A 21,365-nucleotide genomic window follows, 5' to 3' on the forward strand; every position below is an offset into this window, starting at 1 on the left:
TTCAATAGAAATTTTAAAGGAAATTCCAAAAAAAAATTCCAAAGGAAATTCCAATGTAAATACCAAATCAAATTTCTAAGGAAACTCCAAAACAAATTTCCGATAAAAATGCCGAAGGAACTTTGGAAGGTAATCCAAGAAAATTCGAAAAAAAAATCCTCAATGAAAATTTCGAAGGAAATTGCAAAGCAAACACCGAACGAAATTTCAAACAAATTTCTGAACGAAATTTCAAAGGAATTTCCGAACGAAATTGCAAAGGAAATTCCTGTGTTAATTTTAAAGAAAATTTCCTATGTTAATTTCAAAGAAAATTTCTTAGGAAATTCCATAGGAAATTCCTAAGATATTCAAAAAATTAAAAAAAAATCCGTTGCAAATTCATAAGGATTAATTTTAATGAAAATTAAAAAAGAAATTTCAATGGAAATTCTATGAGGAATTGCGAAATTCTGGACATTCTGAAGAGACTTCCAAAGGAAATTTCGAAGAATGTTTCAAAAGAAGAATCCAAAAGAAACTGCGTAAAATTCCAATGAAGATTCAAAGAAATTTCCTCAGTGAATTCGGATAAAATTCTCCCAGTTCCATTCTCATTAATTGAAAAACATCCTGAAGAATACGCGCTTACGTTGACTATGCGAACATGAGTAGTTATGCAGTGCTCTTTCATACCTTATTCAGGTGATTAGTATTTAAAATTATCTGGTATGCGTATGGAATACCTTAGTTTAGTATTCTGCAGCAATTTTCTTCTCCAGTATTCACAGCTTAAATGTCAGTTTAAATAAATAGCTTTGATTCTGAAGATAAAAATCACATTTGAAAAAAAAAACATCTGAAAAAAAAACTTCCAAATACCAAAAAGCTATATCTGTCAGTGTGTATTGGTTAACGTTTCGTTTAATCAAATCAAATAAAATTAACATAACATTAACATTTTACTTTTTTAAATCAATTGGCACTCTTGCATTGCTATCAAGTAGACAATTTACGATTAACGAATGTATTCATTGAACAAACTATCTATAAACGATCATCCACTTTCCAACGACCAGTCAGTTGCTTTTCCGTTCGTAAAACTTCTTCTTGGCTGAAAGAAAAACAAAACAAACCGCACATTTAGACACCACACTCATCGTAGTACTATTACGTCACCCAAAACCAATCCACCCACCTGTGATCAACGTGTCCGGATCTTCTTGGACGCGAGCCGCTGCTCCCGCGTCAGCTTCCGATCCCTTCCCTGGCACAGTCTTCAACTTGACCTTACCGTTGTTGGCGGCCGCCGACAGTTGCTGGTGTCTCAGGTATGCCCTCCGGTACTCATCCCCGGTCAGCAGAGAGCCCTGCTCGCCACCTCCACTCACACTCACGCGGTATTCGGCCAGCGGTATGACCGTCGATGACACCGGCACCCAATCTGCGCAGTTCGATACGAGATGATGAGTCAACTTTTACCTTAAGACTGGCGTCTCAACAAAGACGAAATAGAGACATAGTGTTCGGGCTCAGAACAGGCATTATTTCTAGTACTACACTTGGTGCCAAAGATCGACAGATCGTAGTACACTGCTTTACTACCTCATGTGCCATAAAATCTTGGGCAACTGCAAGGGACATGTACGTCTTTATTTCGTCTTTGGTCTCAATCCAACTTACCAGGTTCGTACTTTTGTCCGGAGACCTTCTTGTAGTACATTGGACCTGCATCGACGGTGACCAGCAGCACTAACGCCACCAGTAGTGCAATGGCCAGCACTTTCAAACCCATTATCGCCAATTCGGCAGTCACACGTTGCCAGGTTCACGCGATGTCGAAAGAGGCGCCAAAAAGCAGCGATGATGTCGTCAAGAAGAGAGCACAAGTGAAACTACCTCGCTGGCGGCTTGGAATGAACTCCGAAGACCAGTTTTCTCCATACGCGTGGAGGTGGAACCACGCTATAACTACAGTTGTTGATCGTGCGGGAGGTTTCTCTCTGCCGCATGATGAATGGCGACACCTGATGCGGAGAAGAAAGATCGTGCGAACTCTCCTAGACTCCCATAAGTCGTGGACATGAATGGTGAAGTGATCGACCTTTGCGGTGTGGAGACACACTTTCGGTGGACCACTACTGAACCGATCCAAAAATGGTAAAAACGTGACCATTCGGAACGATAGGCTTAGAGGGGCCTAAAGACAATAATGTCACAATTCTTCGGAGGATTGATCTCTAGAAGCTGGCAGCACTGTCGCCATTTAAATAAAGAATCACAATCATCGTAATGTTTGTGGTTTACAATGCGCTTCTTCGGACAACAATGTTGCAATGTGAGAGAGCTATCACCACTTTGCGTATATTTAAGCGCAAAATTATGAAAATTATCCCTCATTTGCATTTGTTTACATTTGAAATCGAATAGTGAGCGTTGGTGCTTGGATGGAAGGCTCTGATCCCCGAAGAGCACGCAGCTTCTTGGAGACGCATTATGCTGCATTAATTGGTATGGGAAAAAAAACATAATGAATGGCTTATTAAACTGTTTGATTGGCAGCCAAGAGGGCAAGACGTGAGGTAATATCAACGGGTTGGCAATTTAGTGAAGTGTATGTGTATCGAATGGCGGTCATATGCAAATGTGTTTTTTTTTTTGGATCAAATTAGGACTGCCAAACGTTTACAACTTTATTTTGTGCGACCCGTGAAGAATTCTGAGACTCTAATCATGTCGTGCCCGTTGATTTTTCTACCAATCAGAGCGTTAATGATTAACGAGTACCGTAAAACTAGGTAACTTTTCCTAGTTTTTTTCAAAGAAAACTTGAATATTTATGCTGTTTCAAATAATTATGATTTATATTTTTAAAACAAGTACTGGCAACCTAGCTATCGATTGCAGTAGATAGATTGCCAAAAGATTTATTTTGAATGGATATATATTGTTTCATATAATCGAAAGTCGGTTTTCTGTGTTGGGGTTACTTTGATAATGGAGTATGGATCGAACAAAATTGAATGAATTACGATTGTCTTGGGGTACAAAAAATTGGCCACATCATCCATTCAACGGATATCTCAAGACCCAGATGAGCTAGAAGGTTGGTGTCTTCGGCAAAGTTGTTTAGCAAATCAAGGACTGCCTGGCAGTAACAAATCTAATCGGGAATTTATCCGCTAGATGGCGTTAGTAACAAATTATCTTTAGTCTTATGTATCCCGACCCGAGATACTGATAAACTAGTCTTTGGCAAAGTTATTCAGCAGATCAAAAGTTAACAGGCAGTTCAATGCTAGGTGGCACCAGTTTGTCTTCGGCAAAATTGTTCACAAAGTTGCGAAAATTTTAAATTCTCATATCTCGAGATTTTACACGCTTGGGTTGCACCCTGTCGATATACGAATACAAAAATGGCAACTTTGGCTAAGAAAGCTCTCAGTTAATAACTGTGGAAGTGCTCATTGAACCCCGAGAACGAGATTTTTAGCTATGGGCTAGTTCATCTCGGGACTTACGACTTTACTTCCTTTCAGAAGTAAGTCGTCACTGAAATTTTTAGTGACTATCTCGAGGATGGGTCCGATCCCAGGTCCTCGACGTGAGAGGCATATGTTCTAACCACTACATCAGGTCCGTCCCCGCATAAAGGCCTTATTGTTTGATTTTATGCTAGAATTATAACGAACTGTTCTAATATAAACAATAACGTACAGCAGATCTCAAATGATCAGTTTTTCGGCAAATAATTTTGGATGGCTCAAATCTTCCTAATAGTGATCAAGTTGGTTTGAGTTTTAGTGGCTCTTCCGTATTTTTTTTAAGAAGTATTTTATCCCAAGACCCTCGTACGCTATAATTTCGGTCTTTTAGGCATTTTTTTTCAGGCAACAATAATCTTTCTTATAACAATCCAACCGAAATGTTATAGACGACGGTTGAGATGCAATTGATTTCACAAATTTTCGGTGTAAGTGATGACATTTTGAGTTTCTCCGTACTGTATGTTAAGATTTTACAGAATTTTGTAATATTGTTACCTTTATCCGGTAAAGGTGAATTTTTGACAGCTATGTGTGAAACTGTTTTGTTTCACAGAAAAATCTGTGAAATAATGTTTCACAATTTAAATTCTGTGAATTTTTTTTACAGAATTTTGTGTCTTTGAGGAAACAGGAAATATTGTAAAATTTGTTGAATTTTGATTTCAATTCAATTGATGATTGATATAATATGTTAAACTTATGATTAACGTTCAGGAATCCGTCATCAAAATCGAAAAAGTTAACATGAAAACTGCCCTCTTAAGGTTATGATTACTGAATAATATTAGCAATCTTTATGATTAGCGTGTTGACATTGTCACCTCATTCGACTCGTCTCACCTCACAAGCCACGCAGAAAAAGCACAAATGAATAAATATTGATTTAAACATAATATTGCATTGATTATGATACATTTTCGGGCCCGATGACAAATTTGGGGGCCATGCACTGCACAGCCGTATGGTATCGTAGGGGATGTCCATTGAACACGTGATAATTTTTATTTTCCAGATTTGCTGACCTCCCCTATCGTGGTCTTTTGTCCATACAAAAAAATAAATTTTGCTTGGTCTTTGGCTAGTCAATGTTGTGTTTTTTATGTTATTCTACCTGTCAATCAAGATTAAATCCTTGAAGGTATAGTTGATTTTATGAGATATCCCCAGTGATACTCATAGAGGTATTATAAGAGGATCGTTGGTCAAATTCTGTAAGGAATTCTAAAACAATATCTGCTGGAAGAAACTTCGAAATAAAACTCACTGAGAAGTAAATATATATTTTTTGGAACACTAGGAATTCCCTAATTTCTTAGAATATTTTCTTGTCAAACTTCTGGGCTTTTGAAAGGACCCCTGCATTAATATTAAAAATGAAAATCTGGTGGAATCACTCAGAAAAATCTGAAGAAAATAATCTGTATGTACCGCTTGAAGAACTGATCCTAATAATGCCTGAAATAAGTCCAGGACTCAAGAAGGACTGTCTGGAAAAAATAAAATACAGATTCAAAAAGATTTTCAATGGCCTGAAGATATAATCGCACACTACTAAAATAAACCAGTGCGAAATCTTCAGACAAATCTGATGGGTCATATTTAAAACAACAAACAAATCGTGAGAGAATCCCTGGCGTTGTTTGTGAAGGAATAGTTGGGAAAACTCCTGAAGGGATTTCTTAGCGTAACCTTTGGGGCAAAATGTTTGGAGGTCTCTTCAGAGGGATTTTTGGTTCAACCTTTGAAAGGTTTCCTGTAGAAATTCTTGAAGAACAAATATTTTCTGAATCTCTGCTGTAATTTCTCGAAAAATCGTTTAAGGAATTGATGAGCTTTCCATACAGAAACGCCAGATAGATAATTACACGAACTAAGATGAACTGAATGGCTAAAGTAGTTGTTTACTTAGGTGAATTTAGAGTTATAATAACATAAATTGGCTCTCGAACAAACATGATTATGTTAATGGTAGTTTCTTTTTTCTAACAAATCAACAACTCGGAGTTATTGGTTTGTCGCATTGTCGCATTTAAGTGTCTGTATATGGAACAAATGTGCATGTATATGTAGGAATCATGACGATTTACTCTCCAGATGCGTGAGTCTAGAGCATTTTTACCAGCTGTCAGTCGTTGCAACTAACGGGTCGGATTCGCTAGCTGGAAGGCAGTCGTGTTCCAATCAGCGAATCCCCACTGTATTAACTTTTATTTTAACTATCCAGCTTTTTAAAAGCGCTAATGGCTGCCGCAAACGGCCTCGCTTTCTGGTAGGGATAAGTCGATTCGACGTTCGGCTTGGGTCGTTTTATATTCAACGGACCAAAGCCAAACGTCATATCGACTGATCCCTACCAGAAAGCGAGCCTACTTGCGGCAGCCATTAACGCTCGTATGCTAAGTATGCTGTTTCGCTCAAGAAAAGTAAAGAAATTCCTTGACGAAATGGGTCAAGAAATTTCCTACAGAGAGCCCCATTTGAAATGACATTTCTTCTCAACTGCGTATTGTGCTCTGCAAGATAAATCCACGTAATGCGATTATCTGAAAATGTCGATATACCGTCGCAGTGATAATGAAAATCACCAAATGTTTCAGATTGGGCAAATTTGAAACATTTGTGTCCTTGAAGGACGAAAAAATCCAAGCCTACTTGAATTTTGACGTTGCGTTTAAATTGCGCGCATATCTTCTGCGCGTTACCGCCGCCGCTGGATGTGGATTTAATATAAGCGCCGCAATACTGCGATCAGAAAAATGTGATTTTCTGGACCATTTCTGGGAAGAAATTTTCCACGCATCGAGATAGGCGATTCCTTTTCTAGACAGTAGCAAACCAGCCTTTAGGCTAGGTATGCTGTTCTGCTCAAGAAAAGTAAAAATTTCTTCTCAAGAAATGGTCAAGAAATTTCCTACAGTGAGCTCCATTTGAATTGACATTTTTTTTCAACTGCGTACTGCGATCAAAGAAAAATGCTTTTCTTGAGCCTTTCTTGCAAGAAATTTCCCACGCATCGAGACAGGCGATTACTTTTCTGTTGAAGTGCATACTTCGCTTTACAGTGAACCATGGAGCAAAAGAGATAGTCAGGGATGACAGAACATGGAGAAGTCTATATCTAGCTATTGACTGCTTAACGATAAACTTGCGACGATCGACGCGCCACCATGTTTCATATAACGGAAATTATTAGAAATAACTTGGAGGTGATGTTTTGGAGGTTATTTGGCAATTTGGAGGTTAAAATCACCTCCAAACACTAGCGATTTTGCGGTGGGATGTTGACGTTTGATCACGAATATGAATATAAAAAAACAACTTAAGTATCATTCGCACTTCCAACTATCAAATAAAACGAATTGTTTAATCAAAATTCTATATATTTTTGTTTTGTTCTTTTCTATTTAACTAAATTAGAGTTCTAAAACTCTATGCAGATCCACTCAATCAAATAAAAGTGTCGGCAGCTCAGTGATATAGAAGCGTTCCACCAAAGACAAATTAAAGACCACCATGTCCCTTGCAGTTGCTCAAAATTTTATGGCTCATAAGGTGATCTAGAATGCCGTGAAAGGTGTACTGCGATTTGTCAAACTTTGGTACCTTTTGCCAGGGTCGGGAAAAAATCTGAAATTCACTCTACAGTAGCCAATTAAAGCCAATCACAGTCAGCGAAGCCAGTGAAACTCACGCCCATCGCTGCTGTAGGCAAAATGCCTTGAAAATAGCAAAACACCCGTTGCTAAGGGCAACCCAAAACTACTGTAGAAAAATGTTCTATTTCCCGCTGCATTTCCCGAATTTAGAGCGTTAAATGACACTCATGATTTAGAAAATTCGTGCACCCAACATAGGCTACTTGATAAGATTCACGTTTTTGAACTACTGTACTGGGAGAGCCACGTGATTTTCGCGAAAATTCAAGCCTACTACTATTACCATTCCCAGCACTGCCTTTTGCACTACCGAGGGACAAAATGCAGTACTAGAAGTGGTACCCAATCTGAGCTCGAGTGGGACGGACCTGGTTCCACCTTCAGTAGGGCGATCAAACTTCACATACTGTTGGCTTGCCAAGGAGATTCTATCTACCCCTGCTTGCAAGTAGTTCCGTTTTCTACATGGACGCAGAACATCACTTATGGCAAAAATATTCCTCAACATAATGCTTCGAAGATCCGTTGGAAATCCTTTTTGGATAAACTGAAATAAACAACTAAAAAAGGGAATGAATTAAAAAGAACAAACCATTTCAAAATATTCACAATAAACAACGCGTTGCTATAGATTCGTTGATAAGGTGGTGTTGTTAATGCCTAAGCTATGTTGATTCGAACGCCGAAAAAATGCATTTGATGCAAATGGATGTACATCCGATGTACATTGAACAAGTGATCCACCCCTTGGATCATGCACAAATTACATCACGGTCCAAGGGGGGAGGGGGTCGAGCCAAGCGTGACAAGCCTTACAAAATTTTCGGAGGGGGGGAGGGGGTCGGAAAAGTTGAAATTTAGCGGGACATAATTTGTGTACCATCTCCTAGGTGATGAGAAGCTACTTTGAAAAAAAAAAATCAAATCGGTTAAGTATTCTAGGAGATATCTGAAAATTATGACATGATGTTTTTTGAAGTTTTAAAGGTCTTTATTTGGCTAACGTTGTACCAGACACATGAATGCTCATTACTAAAAGACGGCTACACCAGATTGCTTAATTTTTTCATAACGTACTCTCATTAATGTATTGTTTTGAAGAGTGAATATCCGAATACGATAAAAAATCCGTAGTCTGAGATATTTACGTGGGTTATAGCTACGCGTCAATCCCCCGATGAATTTCGGAATATCTCGGGATTCAGTTGACCAATGAACAATATTTACACAGATTCTAAAACTAGAAGAGTTTTTTGAGAACTAGTGAAATAATGGTGCAAAAATATCGAGAAACAAAAAAGTTATCGAAGTTTGAATATTTTTATTGCGGTAACATATGAAGATGCCAGTAGAGGGGTTAACGTTCAGGTTCCGGGCCAATGGTGGATATTTAGTAATATTCCTAGCCATAATCTTTCAAGTTCAAAATCGCCTCATTCTAAACCAGATGAACATTTTTAGCGTGTGGACGCCGAGAGCTTTTCGTGTGCTTTTAAGATTTTTTTTCCGAGATGGCGCGCTTGCGTCCACTGCCGGTGTTCGAATTTCGAACATAATTTTCGAATCACCCATCCACCCACTTTCAAACGTCAGTGTAGTTATCAACAAACCGCATCGCAGTGTTTACGAGAGTGATTATAAATTTGGTTCATCTCCGCTCGAGATTGTTTTGTAAAAGAAATTCCTGTGTCTAGATAGCCATGTCCATTCCGAACGATTCCCTGGACGACGACGATCTGTTGGCCAATTTGGATCTCCCGTCGCCACCGAAAAAGCCATCGTTAGTGAGTGAAACCTCCGAAGCTACCGGCAGTACATCCACCGCAACCGTCGTCCGTTCCGTCAACAAAGGCAACTGCGTCCTGGTGAACCCGAAACAGCGCGGGAATCCCCTACTCAAATCCATCCAGAACATCCCGTGGGAATACGACGACATCGTGCCGGACTATGTGGTCGGGGCAACGTCCTGCATTCTGTACATCTCGCTGCGGTATCACAATCTCAACCCGGACTACATCCATGGCCGGTTGAAGCAGCTGGGCAAGATGTACGAGTTGCGGGTGCTACTGGTCCAGGTGGACATCCAGGAGCCGCACAACGCCCTGAAGCACCTGACGCGCATCTGTCTGCTGGCCGATTTGACGCTGATGTTGGCGTGGAACGCGGAGGAAGCCGGGAAGATCGTCGAGACGTACAAGATGTTCGAGAATAAGCCGCCGGACTTGATCATGGAACGGGCCGAGCAGTATCCGTATCAGAAGGTAAGATTCGTGTCGCAGGGCTGGTAGCAGGTCTCTTTTTAGAGACTTGGTCTCTTATTTTAATGCAAGAATCTAGAAAGCCTCTATTCTCATAGTTTTTGAAGAAAGTCTTTAAAAGATTTTTACAGGAAATCTTCTAAAAATTATTCGTTTCTTGCCGTTTTTTTCAGTTTTTCTTCAGCAATTTTCTTTTGGATGAGGGCAACTTTAAACTTATAGCAGTTTTCTGATGAAATTCCTGGTAAAATCTTGCGCAAATGCATATGGCAATAATTCCATAAAGAGGTGTCTGACCGGCTTACCTAAAAAAAAAACATATAAAAATCTTATCTTACAGTTCTTTTATGGTCTCTATTTGGTTTCAGTTCGGTCTCTTTTTTCAAGCATTAGGTTTCTAGAGTTCCTATTTTTATGACACTGAGTCGATACCAGCCCTGATTTGCACGGTAAAAGGATTTCAATAACGTCACTTTCTCATTTGCAGCTCGTGAGTGCCCTGACCAACATCAAGCCGGTCAACAAGACGGATGCGATGACGTTGATACAGAACTACGGCACCCTGGCCAATATGATCAACAGCAGCGAGGAGAAACTGTCGCTTTGTTCGGGGCTGGGCCCTCGCAAGGCGAAAAAGTTGCACAAGACGTTCAATGAGAACTTCCTGAAGTCGTGATTTGCGAATGAATTGTTATAGTTAAGATTATTGTATAAGTTGTCTATAATATTGTTACGATAAAGACATCGCTGTTCCAATCAAATTTGCTCACCGCTACCATTTAATTCGAGATGTTCTTCGTGTTTTCACCTTTGTGATCATTGTGAAAAAATCGCTGTTTAAAATTAACGGTAATTTTCCTTCAACTCGTATATCATTTCGCAAAACGAACACTGTTCGCAGATTCTCGCTACTGATAGGTCCATCATGTCCGCTGATTCCCAACGTTCGGAAAAGTGGAGTTATTTCGTTTGCATGTTGGTCGTTCAGTATTTCCTTGGTGGTTGGAAAATGACCTAAGGGCACCACTTTTTCTTTGATTCCATTGATCTCGGATGCTAATTTCACATTGCTGATATACAAACGAGGAAAAGTTAGTTTCGCAGGCTTCGGCAATTTTCGATAAGCGATCCCAGTTGCTCACTTCCTCCTTGATGTCGTCCAAGGTCGAGTCTTTGGCGATATCGGAAATATCTTAAATCCTTCGTGTTCGTTTAAAAATGATGTGCCGGTTGGAACCCAATAATAAAATGGCAAAGAAAAAAACCGGAAAAAGGAGAAATCCGATGGTGGACAACGGGACGATGTTTTGTTGAAAAGTGTTATTATTGTTTCTCGTTTCGTTCTCGAATTATCAGCGGATAACACTCAACGACTTCAGGTGTACATTACTACACTCAGGCAACTGGCCTAGCGAAATTCATAGTTTTTGCCTTATGAAGCTGTAGAATAACTCAAAATCTGAACTTCATAACACAACTATGATTTTCATACGTTACTTATGATTGTGTTCGGTATGACGTAAGAATTGCTTACGTCATACATTCGATTTTCATAACCTCGCCTTAAGAAATTCAACATTGTCACTTGTGCGAAAAAGTCATACCGCAAACTTATGAAAAAGTAAATATGGCGCCTATCGTGGTGGACGAATTGAAACTTATCGCAGATTTTTTGAACGGTGTGCCGGGATTCGATCTCAATATATTCCGACGTAAGTAATAATTAATTTAACTACAATTATTGACCGGCAACAGACCCGGCAACGAATAAAGGACAACGATTGGAAAGTTGGATCTTGGAACGTGAGAACGTTGAATGAACCCGCGCGTGTTGGGCTCCTGGCGCGTGAACTGCGGAATGTCGGCGTGAACGTGGCAGCTATCTAGGAAATACGCTGGCCGAGAACCGGAGAACGCGAATTCCGAGCGGTGGACCCCATCGCCAACACTTCATTCAAGTACCACATCTACTACAGCGGTGGCGACAGAGCAGAACGTGGAGTTGGCTTCATAGTGATTGGGAAGCAGATGAAGCGAATTATTCGGTGGAAACCAATAAACGACCGAATCTGTGTGTTGAGAATGAAGGGCAAGTTCTTCAACTACAGCCTGATCAGCATATATGCGCCAACGAACGATAAGCCCGATGACATGAAGGATGAGTTCTATGAAAGCCTGGATAAGGCCTACGGAGAGTGCCCAAAACAAGACGTCAAGATAGTCATCGGCGACGCAAATGCGCAGATGGGGAAAGAAGATTTCTTCCGACCCGTCATTGGAACGGAAAGCGTTCATTCCGTTACCAATGATAATGGCCTGCGGCTAGTAACCTTCGCTGCTGCTAGAGGGATGGCAATCAGCAGTACCTACTTCGCACGAAAGAATATCCGCAAACACACCTGGCGACACCCGAGTGGCGATGCCTGTTCCCAAATAGACCACGTGCTGGTTGATGGGCGACATTTCTCAGATGTCATTGATGTCAGGACCTTCCGAGGCCCTAATATCGACTCGGATCATTATCTCGTTGTAGCTAAAATTCGGGCGCGGTTATCCAGCGTCACGAGTTCCGCAACACACAGAACGCTACGCTTCAATATACAACGCTTGTCGACTGATGGAGTAGCTGCGCAGTACCGTCAGCAACTAGACGAGCAGTTGGGAAGAGTCAACGTTGCTGGAGACGTCGACAGCCTGTGGAACCCTATCCACGAAGCTGTGACAACAACGGCGCGGGAAGTGATTGGCACTGGTCAACGACGAAGACGGAACGACTGGTTCGATGAAGAGTGCCAGAGGGTGACAGACATGAAGAATGTCCCCAGAAGCCGTATGCTTGTGGCCGGTACCCGACAGAACAGAGAGCGGTACAGGGCAGCGAGAGCCGAAGAAAAGCGAATCCACCGCAGAAAGAAAAGGCAACACGAAGAAAGTGTGGTAGCTGACGCACAAGAAAGCATGAACCGGAATGATATGCGGAGATTTTATGCAACGGTCAATGGTGCGCGGCACAATACCGTACCAGTGCCCGCCATGTGCAATGACCGAGAAGGGAATTTGCTGACCGATAAAACGGCGGTGGCTGCCAGGTGGAAGGAGCACTTTCAGCAATTGTTGAACGGTGAGAATGGAAATGTAGCGAGGAACAGGATGAACATAGATGATGACGATCAAGCTGTGGACCCATCGACCATAGGAGAGGTTAAAAAGGCTATCAGCGAGCTGAAGAACTGTAAGGCTGCTGGGAAGGACGAGATCCCGGTCGAGCTTCTCAAGCACGGAAGCGAGCAGCTTTACCAGTCGATCCACCGAGTACTTCTGAAGGTATGGGAGGACGAAGAATTGCCCACCGACTGGTTGGATGGTCTCATCCGCCCTATCTACAAGAAAGGGCACAGACTGGAGTGTGCCAATTACAGAGGAATTACCCTGCTGAATTCGGCGTACAAAATTCTGTCGCGCATCCTGTTTAACAAACTGAGACCGCTCGAGGAGTCCTTTGTCGGCGAATACCAAGCTGGTTTTCGTGAGGGCCGTTCGACAACGGACCAGATGTTTAGCTTGCGAATGATCCTAGACAAATTCCGGGAGTATAACTTGCAGACTCACCATCTGTTTATTGATTTCAAGGCGGCGTACGACTCAGTGAAAAGAAATGAGCTTTGGCAGATAATGTCTGAAAATGGTTTTCCGGCGAAACTAATTAGGCTGATACGTGCTACGCTGGATGGTTCGAAAACAAGTGTTCGGATCGCAGACGAGGTGTCAACCTCGTTCGTGACGTTAGACGGATTGAAGCAGGGAGACGCACTTTCGAATTTACTGTTCAACATTGCACTCGAGGGTGCTATTAGGAGATCTGGCGTGCAGAGAAATTGCACTATTATCACAAGGTCGCACATGCTCCTTGGCTTTGCGGACGATATAGACCTGATTGGAATCAATCGCAGGTCAGTGGAAGAGGCCTTCGTGCCTCTGAAGAGGGAGACAGCGAGGATAGGCCTGACCATCAATTCTACCAAGACGAAGTACATGGTTGCAGGTAGAGATAGAGTCAGGCATGGTGGTGTAAGTTCTGAGATAGTGTTTGATGGGGATGTGTTTGAAGTTGTTGAAGAATTTGTTTACCTTGGAACACTTGTGACATGTGACAACGACGTTTCCCGCGAAGTGAAAAGACGTGTTGCGGCTGCGAATAGGGCCTTTTACGGACTACGTAACCAGCTTAGGTCCCGCAACTTGCAAACCGAAACAAAATTCGCCCTGTATAAAACATTGATTCTTCCGGTGGCTCTCTACGGGCACGAAGCGTAGACGTTAAAAGAGTCAGACCGGAAAGCTCTCGGTGTTTTCGAGCGTAAAGTGCTGCGGACAATACTCGGTGGGAAACTCGAAAATGGTGTGTGGCGCAGACGCATGAATCACGAGTTGTATCAAGTGTACAAAGATGCGAATATTATCAATCGTGTAAAATACGGCAGACTTCAGTGGGCTGGTCACTTAGTGCGAATATCGGAAGAAAGAATTGCGAAAATAATATTCAGCAGGGAACCAGGTAGAGGTCGGCGGCTTCGGGGAAGACCACGAATACGCTGGCTGTACGCAGTGGAAGAGGACCTGGCGACCCTAAACGTTCGGGGCAACTGGAGAAGTTTCGCCCAAGACCGACGAAGATGGAGCTCTACAATACGCCCGGCAATGGCGTGATGCTACGCTGTAGCCATCAAGGTATCAAGGTAGGTACAATTATTGATTGAACTACATAAAACTGAACCAAAATAACGACCATCCAGCTGCTGGTGTTAAATGAAGACAAATTGTCGGCAGCAATCAGAGCGGTTCATCCAAATTTCGACACCAAGAAGCTTTGGACTTGGATAGTACTTTGGCGAAAGAAAAACGTAAGAATTTTCATTTAATTTCAAAGGGAAGAAACAACTAATTTAGATGTATTCCATAGGGCCTCGAAAACGTAACTTTGTCAGCAAAACCAGCAGTAGGCGTACCAGATTTTCAGCAAAGTAAATTCCCCCAAACTAATCAAACATCTTTTAAAGAGGTTTGTTTTATATGTTGTCAAATCGTAGCATTTGATTTATTTCTCTGTTTTGCTAGGAGACAACTTCAGACGTATCTCCGGATGAAAGCTCTGATGCTGATAACAGCCAACCGATTGATGAAACCGTGAATGAGCATGAAACGCCATTAAATTTGAAATTGGTAAGTTCCGCACGAGCGGAAGTATTTATTGAGGTATTTGCACTAAACTTCACACGATTTTCCCTGGAGAGAACGAAGCGCCGCACTTTTTGCACCCTGTTTACTTGATTCTTATGGGAGAATAGCATTGCGGTGCATCCTCAAGTGCGGCGCTTCGTTCACTCAGAGGAAGGCCGACTGAAATTTTGCAAGTGCCCTATGGGGAGCAAACCAATCACCTCGGGGTGTTTACTGTCCAAGGAATCCAACAATATCATTGTCGCTTTACAAATTGTATCTTTACAGAATCCTCTGACATATGATCTGACTCAAGGTATCGTCGAACAACAACCGACTTGTAGCAAACTATTAGATCTGAAAGAAGTACCGACTGTAGACATCCGTGCATCATATTACGGTGAAAATGTAATAGTTCAGCATCAGGTATATATAAACACAACTCAATAATACAATAATGCAAACACAATATTTTTTCTAATAATTTTTAATATATTCCGTTGTTAGTAACCAACTGAACAAAACGCGGAAGACAAAGTTGACATCACGCCACCAAAGTGCGACGCTCCGGCTACTGAACAAGCAAGTTCATCTCGTTTATCTCCAAATGTGCTGAAAGAACTTTTGCAACGAACTATATACGGAAAACAGCTGCTGCAGACCGCTGATACGCATTGCTTGTCGGATTCAGGAAGGAAGTTAGTCGTAGATACCGTAGCCAGGTACCATCTGACTCTGAACCGCAAAACCTCGGCCGAAGCTGTGGAAGATCTAAGCGAAGTCATTGTAGGATTGTTTACGAAGGAAAAAAAGGTAGTGAATAATATGTGCTAATGCCCGTATCATATAATATCTGACAAACACAAACACACCTCATTTCACCTCAGAAAATTAATCAATATACAGTGACCATTTTCGTCACTGCATAATGGTTCAAATCGACAATTTAGCAGGAAAAACTTTTTTCTCTTTTCTCGTTGATTCTAGACTATGTTGTCCTAAGTGAAGTTATTCTTAATTGAGATTTGTATCTTCTTAGAAGAAAGTTGAATAGGCTGATCCTCATTAGGTTTTAATTTTGAACCACTTTGTTTTTGTTCGAGAAAATTTGTGGTTGCGTTTTTTGGTAAATTTTTAGAAAATGTTATTTTGAACAACTTTGCTGAAGACACTTTTTATCTAACTCTTCATTTGAGCTTAGTAATTCAATTTTAAAAGTTTTAACTTTGGGCGAATCCAAATAATCAGATTTGTTGTCTAAACTTTAAGGGCCGATTTCTTCACCTTCGCTTAACCCGTAAACCACGTTTACCCATACGATTAAACCAGGTTTAAGACCTAAGCGGTGGTGAAGAAACCGCTTATAAGTGAATGTGGTCTTCAGAAGAGTTGTAGAAAAAGTAATGATAGGGGTGATCGGGGCAATATGGGCCGCCTAAGGAAAACGTCATGGAATGCATAGAAAAACAGCAAAAAATATGGTTTAAATGCAAGTGACTTGTACTATAAAATGTTATCTTCCATGTTACGTCGATAAATAATGTTAACATCAACTTGCAAATTATTTCAGGAACTTTTTGGAAAACCATGTTTTTCTACGTAGTCACCAACCATATGGGGCATTATGAGCCACCCTACGGGGCAGTATGAGCCACCTCATTGAATCGAATGATTTTTATTTGAAACAGTATAGAGAAGAGTTAGTGGTGAAGAGTACATCATTGGAAAGGAAATTGTATTAGCTTTGCTTAAAATTATTGATTCTAGCGGCTTATTTTTTAAAGATAAATAATACATAGTAAACAGACCATGTTGTACTAGTACTAAATTGCGCTACTTGGTTCAACGTGTTTTCTAGCAAAGTGTTCCACTTGTAATGGTGCATAAAGATGACTATGCAGTAAAAAAAATAATCTGGTATATTTAGGCAATGCATTTTTATGTTCAAAACATCGCTTGTTTTGCTTAAATCTAGGTGGCTCATTTTGCCCCGCCCCTTCATCTTGAAAATAATATATTGTTTTTCAATAATTTTGTTTACGAACAAATCTAATTTCGCTCACGAACTGTTCATTATGATCAGAAGTTTCAATGGATTGGTAAAATTTACCAGAATTATAAATATAATTGTCTTATAGGCTTAATTAAAAACTGCCAAAATTATAAGCTTTTCATGACGAAGAACAAATTCGTACATTTTTGTAAATATCTTGAGTGTTTAAACGAATATTCTTACGGTTTTTATTGTGGTGGCTATTTGAGGCATCCTTTAGCAGATCGTAACGACACTAGACATTAAAAAACTGTTTTTGAGGTCAAAACCGGGGTGGCTCATATTGCCCCGTATGTTCATATTGCCCCCATTGCCCCTACACATTTTTTCTATACATTTCAAGTTTGTAATTCTTGTCATTTTGTAGTATTAAGCAAAATTAAGTGAACTCGTTATCAAACCAACTCAATAAGTTATGTTTCATAAATTTTCACTCAATATTGCTTTCAAAACGGCAAGAATTGCAAACTTGAAATGTTAAAAATATACTTCTCTACCTCCTCTACAACTCTTCTGAAGACCATATTCACGTAAAACAGAAAACAAAAAAAGTTAAACAGTACAAAACTGATTATTTGGGTCCATTCTAAGTTAAAACATTCAGGATTAATTTACTAAGCTCATATGATGACTTAGATCAAAAGTAAATTAATCAAAGTTGTTCATAATAAAATTTTAACAATTTTCTTCACACAAAACAGTTTGGTTCGAAATTGAAACCTGAACACGGAGCAGCCTATTAACTTTTAATTAAGCCTAACTTTTTTTCTAGGAAGATGCAAAACTCAATTAAAAACAACTTCTCTGAAATCAGCATTACGTCTAAAATCTACGCGAACAGAGAAACACCTTTTTTCCTGCTAAATTGGTTCGAGTAAAAATGTTTCTAAGTGTCATATGTCTGTTTGTCTGTACTAAATTTCGCTCACATGTTCTTGGTGGTTGTACTGATGACATTTTTTGTCTTCTATAGGAAACGTATTACATTCCAAAGGCCAAAAATCGTGGCAATCCCGCTGGAAAATTATACAGTCGTATAAATTACATTAAGCAGTCTGAGCGTAAGCGCGACCAGAAGGAAAAACAGCACACAGCTCCGAACAGCAAGGATTGTGATAGCGCAGATGTTTTGCCTGAGGTAGCGTCATCATTAGCTTGGTTGGAGCTTAACAGTAGTCCTTGGGCGACTGTTCTGACACAGTGGGAAATTAGTTTTCCTGCTCGAAAGTTTTCTCTACGACAGTTTTCCAAGTCCAGTCAACTCACCAATAGCTATCCGCATCTGAAAACCAAATGTGGATATCAACTGGTAATATATTTTGTCTAATTATATTTATAGATTGTTATTTATTAAACTGTTTATAATGAATTCCAGCTGGATATTGATTACAGACTGCTGAGGCTGGGGAGTCCAGGAGAGTTACTCAAGAAGTGAGACTCATTGTTCGAGCCAATTGCAAGATACGTTAATAAAAATGCTAAAGACCCATCGGCCAAGGATTTGAGTCTTGCTCTTAGAGATAACACGCTTTCTATCGGTAATATATTAACAATGTCATGCATCGTAGAAAATATTAAACAACATTTATTTTTAGGTTGTCGGTTGTTGCACTTACTCAGAACGTTGAATACTGTACTGATTCCTGTTAAAGCATCGACGGGATTTAAACCAACCGTAGCAACAGGTCAGCAAGATACGTTTCTGTTGGTCGAAAGCAAAGATCGCGCTCTCGTTGAGTTGCACAAGGTGGTTCAAATATACGAGGAGCAACACTTTGCCGTACCACCAAAGCTAATAGTTATTGGAAATAGTTTGACCACCGCTGCTGAGGAATGCATGGTAGCGTACAAGGACATACTTTACATTCTTCCAACCATTGTGCGAGGCATTGACGTTTTGGCGAAACTTCAAATAGTCTTGGGATTACCCGTTTATTTGTTTATTTGTGTACGTCAAATCAACAGGCTCTTTTGGCCCCAATGATTGAATCTTATATCTAGTTAACAAAAAAAAAAGGTCTATGACAAACAACAACAAAACATAAGTAAAAACAATCGAACTTCTACTGCGTTTTCATAATTAACATTGAATTTTAAGTGCACTCTCAATTTTGTCCATTCCTAAGGGCTCCATACAATCCTTTGCTGGTTGATGAATTCGCGGCATTTCACTTCGCGTGGCCAAGTATCGGTGCTTATTGCTGCCTTTCTCCACCTCTCGTCGAGATCTACTTTGAATGATATGTAGTCTAGCTCCTCGTATGCCTTCCATTTCGGTACAAGTTTCGTAACTTTGAAACATTCATCGTTTGAAATACCGAGCCGCTCAAACACAAGCCTATCAATGTCTTGTTCCGTTACTCGTCGATCGACATTAGACAACAGTAATGAGAAAGAATGATCTCTGCCATGATCGCGACACGAGCGATTCACATAGCTAGTACTATTGTTCGCTGAGTTGGTTGCGCCATCGCATTCAGGAGATGATATCGGTGTTGAAGACTGTTTCGGCGGTGTTGACTTCTGCAATCCATCAGCAAGCGATAATATTTTAACTATCTCAGCCACTTGTGCTTTCAATTCGTCCACATCCTTCATGATTTTAGCTTCACGATCTTCAGTTTGGACCTCTACGGTCTGTTGTGGAGCATCCATTAAGTCACGAAAACAATCGTTACAGAACATTTGTAAGCAATCATCGCAGAGCCAGATTATGTTTTTGGATAACACTCTCAGTGCATTTTCTTTCAAGCCTACACAGCCGGCGTGGAATGCATTGCAACATTTACCGCATACGACGAACAATTCTTGTTTTACAGTGATAGAATTTGAGCAGCTTTCACAGTACATGTTTTGTCCGAGATTACAAAGAACAATGGTGTCGATGATTGAAGCAGACTCGAGTCTTTTAGTTTTGCAGTAGTTAATCGGTTAACTTGCGATGTTTATTACGGTTTAATCACTCAATTTAAAGCGGATAGTACTGATTAATATGAATAGCCGGAAGATAGAATTTTTTCTTCGATTTTTCAACAATTTTCAACGAAAAACTTGAGAGCAACAATATGCGTATTCAATGCGTACACAATCACCTTCAACTCAACGTTTCTAAGTATTCCAAGTTGGTGTGGATATTCATCGAGCAATTCGTGTACGGCGTGGCATCTGATCACGGGGGCTATTTGTGCATTAACAAGTTAATTCAGTTCTTGAATGCCCAGCCAAGATAATCGCGTGTTGCATAACAGAATGTTCTTCAAACTTCAAGACAGCTGATGAACTGATAGAACATGTAAAAGTACATAATCCGCCCGTTGAATATTTATATAAATGTACATTTCCAGGATGCGTACAAATATTTTCTAAAATGTATGGTTTTAAAAGGCATTTGAAAAATCACATTTTTTTATTATTGTATTATGTTATTTTATTATAGTATTGAATATTTTATACCTAAACTGGATAATCCTAAAAATTCTTCGGCTAAGCTGATATAATCTGTACAAGATTCCTCTAAGCAATCTATGTATTGATCATAACAGCATATACGACGGATAAGAATTTTTCAGTATAAAATCCGAATCACTAGGGTGATCAAAGTATTTTGGACAGACCGTTACGCGTATATAGTTTGGCCATTTACGACTAAATCAAATAGAGGTGGCCAAATTATATACACGTAACGCTATGTCCAAAATACATAAAACACCCTATTGTCCCTATAGTCCGAGACAAGATTATAGTTTAAAATATTGAATTCCATTAGAGATCACTAAGAAGTTCATAAGGCCATTTTTCACTTTTCATTATACAGTAATACCTCCATGAGTCGATGTTCCATGACTCGATATCGACTCATGGAACCATACTAAAAACATAATTTCATGGTTACTATGATGGTCCCTAGAAGCAGCTTTCCAAAGAATTGCTGTTCCATGACTCGATATTTCCATGAGTCGATGGTCCCTTCAATATCGACTCATGGAGGTTTCACTGTATCAAAATTAAAAATTTCTCAAGGCTGCTCTATGAAATGCATAAGAAATCAATTTATTATTATTTTCATCAGTTTCATAAGGCATCTGTATGAAATTCAAACTGATTTCTTGTGGCTAATATTCATAAGGCTTTTTAGTGAATTTCGCTGGTACAGTTTCCTCGGTGATACAATAACTACAGCAATCAGGGAGTGGGAGTGGAGATAGATCGATCACATCATCGAAGGGGCGGAAACGAACTCTTCATGCAAGCGTTGCACTGGAACGCAGGAGGACATCTTTTGCTGTGGCATACATAGTGAACATGGTTTTCCGGTGAAACTAATTAAACTGACACGTGTTAACGATAAATCAAGCTTTCGGATTACAGTCGAGAGCACAACTTTTTTGTGACGCTAGAAAGATTGGAAAAAAGCTATGCACTTTAGAAGTTACTGTTCATAAATGCATTCAATATGACATGGATTTTAAAGCGAAGTACGGACTTCAAAAGTAAAGCACTCAAATAAAATTTCTCCTTTTTACCAAAGTAATTTTGACAGCTGATCCAGTATGAGCGAAATGTCACTTGCGGAATAATTGAGCGGCACATTTTTCGTACCGATGTGACAGCGCCATTTCATTTGCATGGCAGGCGTTACGGACGTGATAAAATC

General features: G+C 40.1%; 2 protein-coding genes and 1 long non-coding RNA gene across 3 annotated transcripts; 2 read left to right on the forward strand and 1 right to left on the reverse strand.

The window, feature by feature from the left end:
• Nucleotides 1-875: 875 nt before the first annotated feature.
• Nucleotides 876-2,094, reverse strand: LOC5570103. The gene is made up of 3 exons (XM_001653035.2): nt 1,663-2,094; nt 1,178-1,423; nt 876-1,093 (listed from the first exon to the last, which is right to left on the reverse strand). Exons 1-3 carry the CDS (start codon nt 1,772-1,774, stop codon nt 1,059-1,061), a joined length of 393 nt encoding a protein of 130 aa, XP_001653085.2. The 5' UTR covers nt 1,775-2,094; the 3' UTR covers nt 876-1,058.
• A 6,683-nt stretch (nt 2,095-8,777) lies between these two features.
• On the forward strand, nt 8,778-10,224 carry LOC5570104 (DNA excision repair protein ERCC-1). Its single transcript, XM_021837723.1, has 2 exons — nt 8,778-9,444; nt 9,929-10,224. The coding sequence occupies exons 1-2, from the start codon at nt 8,884-8,886 to the stop codon at nt 10,115-10,117; spliced, it is 750 nt and encodes a 249-aa protein (XP_021693415.1). The 5' UTR covers nt 8,778-8,883; the 3' UTR covers nt 10,118-10,224.
• A 7,867-nt stretch (nt 10,225-18,091) lies between these two features.
• LOC110674104 lies at nt 18,092-20,110 on the forward strand. The gene is made up of 2 exons (XR_002498671.1): nt 18,092-18,249; nt 18,307-20,110. It is a non-coding gene; the product is annotated as an uncharacterized LOC110674104 (long non-coding RNA).
• The last annotated feature ends 1,255 nt before the right edge of the window (nt 20,111-21,365 follow it).

Source organism: Aedes aegypti, chromosome 1 (assembly GCF_002204515.2).
Source record: "Aedes aegypti strain LVP_AGWG chromosome 1, AaegL5.0 Primary Assembly, whole genome shotgun sequence".
Taxonomy (NCBI): Eukaryota; Metazoa; Arthropoda; class Insecta; order Diptera; family Culicidae; genus Aedes; species Aedes aegypti.

Coding starts and splice junctions, on each gene's coding strand:
- LOC5570103 (XM_001653035.2), bottom strand. CDS start 1,774: ATGGGTTTGAAAGTGCTGGCCATTGCACTACTGGTGGCGTTAGTGCTG. Junction 1,424..1,662: donor CGGACAAAAGTACGAACCTG/GTAAGTTGGATT, acceptor CGAACTGCGCAG/ATTGGGTGCCGGTGTCATCG. Junction 1,094..1,177: donor TCCGGACACGTTGATCACAG/GTGGGTGGATTG, acceptor TTTTTCTTTCAG/CCAAGAAGAAGTTTTACGAA.
- LOC5570104 (XM_021837723.1), top strand. CDS start 8,884: ATGTCCATTCCGAACGATTCCCTGGACGACGACGATCTGTTGGCCAAT. Junction 9,445..9,928: donor AGCAGTATCCGTATCAGAAG/GTAAGATTCGTG, acceptor TCTCATTTGCAG/CTCGTGAGTGCCCTGACCAA.